Source organism: Pistacia vera, unplaced genomic scaffold, assembly GCF_008641045.1.
Source record: "Pistacia vera cultivar Batoury unplaced genomic scaffold, PisVer_v2 Contig421, whole genome shotgun sequence".
Classification (NCBI taxonomy): domain Eukaryota; kingdom Viridiplantae; phylum Streptophyta; class Magnoliopsida; order Sapindales; family Anacardiaceae; genus Pistacia; species Pistacia vera.
This window is the reverse complement of record NW_022196248.1, coordinates 1,375,638-1,377,626: the sequence shown is the minus strand read 5'-3', so window position 1 is coordinate 1,377,626 and position 1,989 is coordinate 1,375,638. Positions and strand designations below refer to the sequence as shown.

The following is a 1,989-nucleotide window of genomic DNA, read 5'->3' as shown; positions in this document are numbered from 1 at the left end:
CTTATAAATGACTTTAGCCTAAGCTGCAACTTGTAATTTGTTACTTACACGTGTATTGCTGCAAGTTGCAATCTGTTATTCATGTATATTAGACTTGTGTATATAATAGAGCTGTAACCTTTTTCTGTTCAATTAATGAAAGTTAATAGAAAACAACTTTACTCTTAAACTTTACTCTCCTAATTTTTCACTCTCAATTCGCATTCACAACTCAAATGTTCTGTGTAGAAATTCATAAAACATGAAAATTCATCCTTTATTTCCTATATTTGCTATTATAAGCACTTAAGCAAATATTATTTTATTCATTAAAATTATATACTTGTCCCTGCACTGCGTGCTTGATATCATTTTTTATCAAACGGGGTGAAGTGAACCAATGGGCGACACTGAAGTTGCGGAGACAAGGTCATTGAATTGCCTGATCCAGCTTCAAGTTTAATCTTACCGCCATTAACTTCAAAATCAAAGCATTGAACCATCGGGGCAATTGCAGTTTTCAGCAAGGCTAATAATAAGAGTGAACCCGGGCAGCTTCTCTTTCCTCCTCCAAAAGGAAATTGAGAAGTTGTTTCTTTTTTTCAGCATCTTGGTTATAATCTTGTTCTTTCGAAGAAACCAAGAACCTCTCAGGCTGAAACTCGTTTGGTTTCTCCCACAAATCAGGATCCCTCATTATGGCATATATATTAATAGCTGTTACAGTTCTTTCAGGTATATCAAATCCTTTGATGTTACAATTTCCATAGACTTCCCTGATTAATAGAGGTGCTGGTGGATCCATTCTTAGTGATTTCTTCACAAGGGCCTGTAAATATGGAAGATTTGGTACATCTGATTCTTCAACTAGGCTACTCCTTCCAACAACTGATTCAATCTCTTCTCTAACTTTACTGAACAAATCAGGATGGTTAATTAGCTCCACCATTGCCCATTTCACGGCCTCGTCTGCGCCACTGATTCCAGCAACCAGGATATCCTGTAGGTAAACTAACAAAATTAAGAATATATTGATGAATGTAATGAAGAAACTTTAATTTTCTTTGGGAAAGAACCAAAATATATATATATACACACCAAAATGAAGGCCTTGATGTTGGTTCTGGAAATCTTGAACTCCAATTTGTCATCATGATAAACCTCCAAGAGAATATCCATCAAATTTTTATTCTCTGATCGCTCTTCGTCTTTCTTTGCTCTTTCTTTATGCTCCTCTAAGATCCTTTCCAATATCTTATTATATTTTTTAATTATATCTTTAGCCTGTTTCTCAAACAACCACGAAGGAAAAATTCTACAAGGCCCTAATGCATCCGCAAATAAAAACTTGGTATTTGGCGAAACTGACTCCTCCACCATGTTTTTCATCATCTCAGCCTCCCTATTTTCCTCTGAAATTCCTGTACCTGTCACTATCCTGAATAGAATAGTGCGTTCCAGCTTCCCTAACTCACTTTCCGTGTCCACAACCTCATTTTCACTGGCTTTCCTCATTAACTTACGCAAGAGTTTCATAACCTCTTCTCGTCTAACACCACGTGACCTTTCCAAGAGTACACTATCCCGAAAAGCTGATTAAACAGAGTAATGACAAGATCAGGTAATAATATTGCATGGCGGCCATTGCATTTGCATGCATATGCATGTTTCATAAAGGAGGATATATATAAGAAATCTAAATAATAGAAATAAAATCAATTAGTTCAATATAACATTATAATTATGTAGCTTGCTTCCTACTTTAATTATGTTATGCCTAAAAAATCACGTTTATGTCAGTTCAATAAATGTCTTTTTGTACTAGTTGTCAAACCCATACATCCTCAAAGATATTCATACCAACCTTATTTCATTTCAAGAGATGAATGGACGAAAGCTCTCCATGTGTCAAGACAACTTATAAAACACTCATTACATTTATCTCAAAGATGTATAAATTGGCATTTCTCTTCACGAAAGGGGAGGCTGTGCATATGAGAGATAGACACA

At 35.4% G+C, this 1,989-nt stretch overlaps 1 protein-coding gene across 1 annotated transcript; it reads right to left on the bottom strand.

Moving 5' to 3' along the window:
- Positions 1-508: 508 nt before the first annotated feature.
- Positions 509-1,494, bottom strand: LOC116142946 (cytochrome P450 705A5-like). The gene is made up of 2 exons (XM_031428362.1): positions 1,078-1,494; positions 509-979 (listed from the first exon to the last, which is right to left on the bottom strand). The coding sequence occupies exons 1-2, from the start codon at positions 1,492-1,494 to the stop codon at positions 509-511; spliced, it is 888 nt and encodes a 295-aa protein (XP_031284222.1).
- Positions 1,495-1,989: the final 495 nt, after the last annotated feature.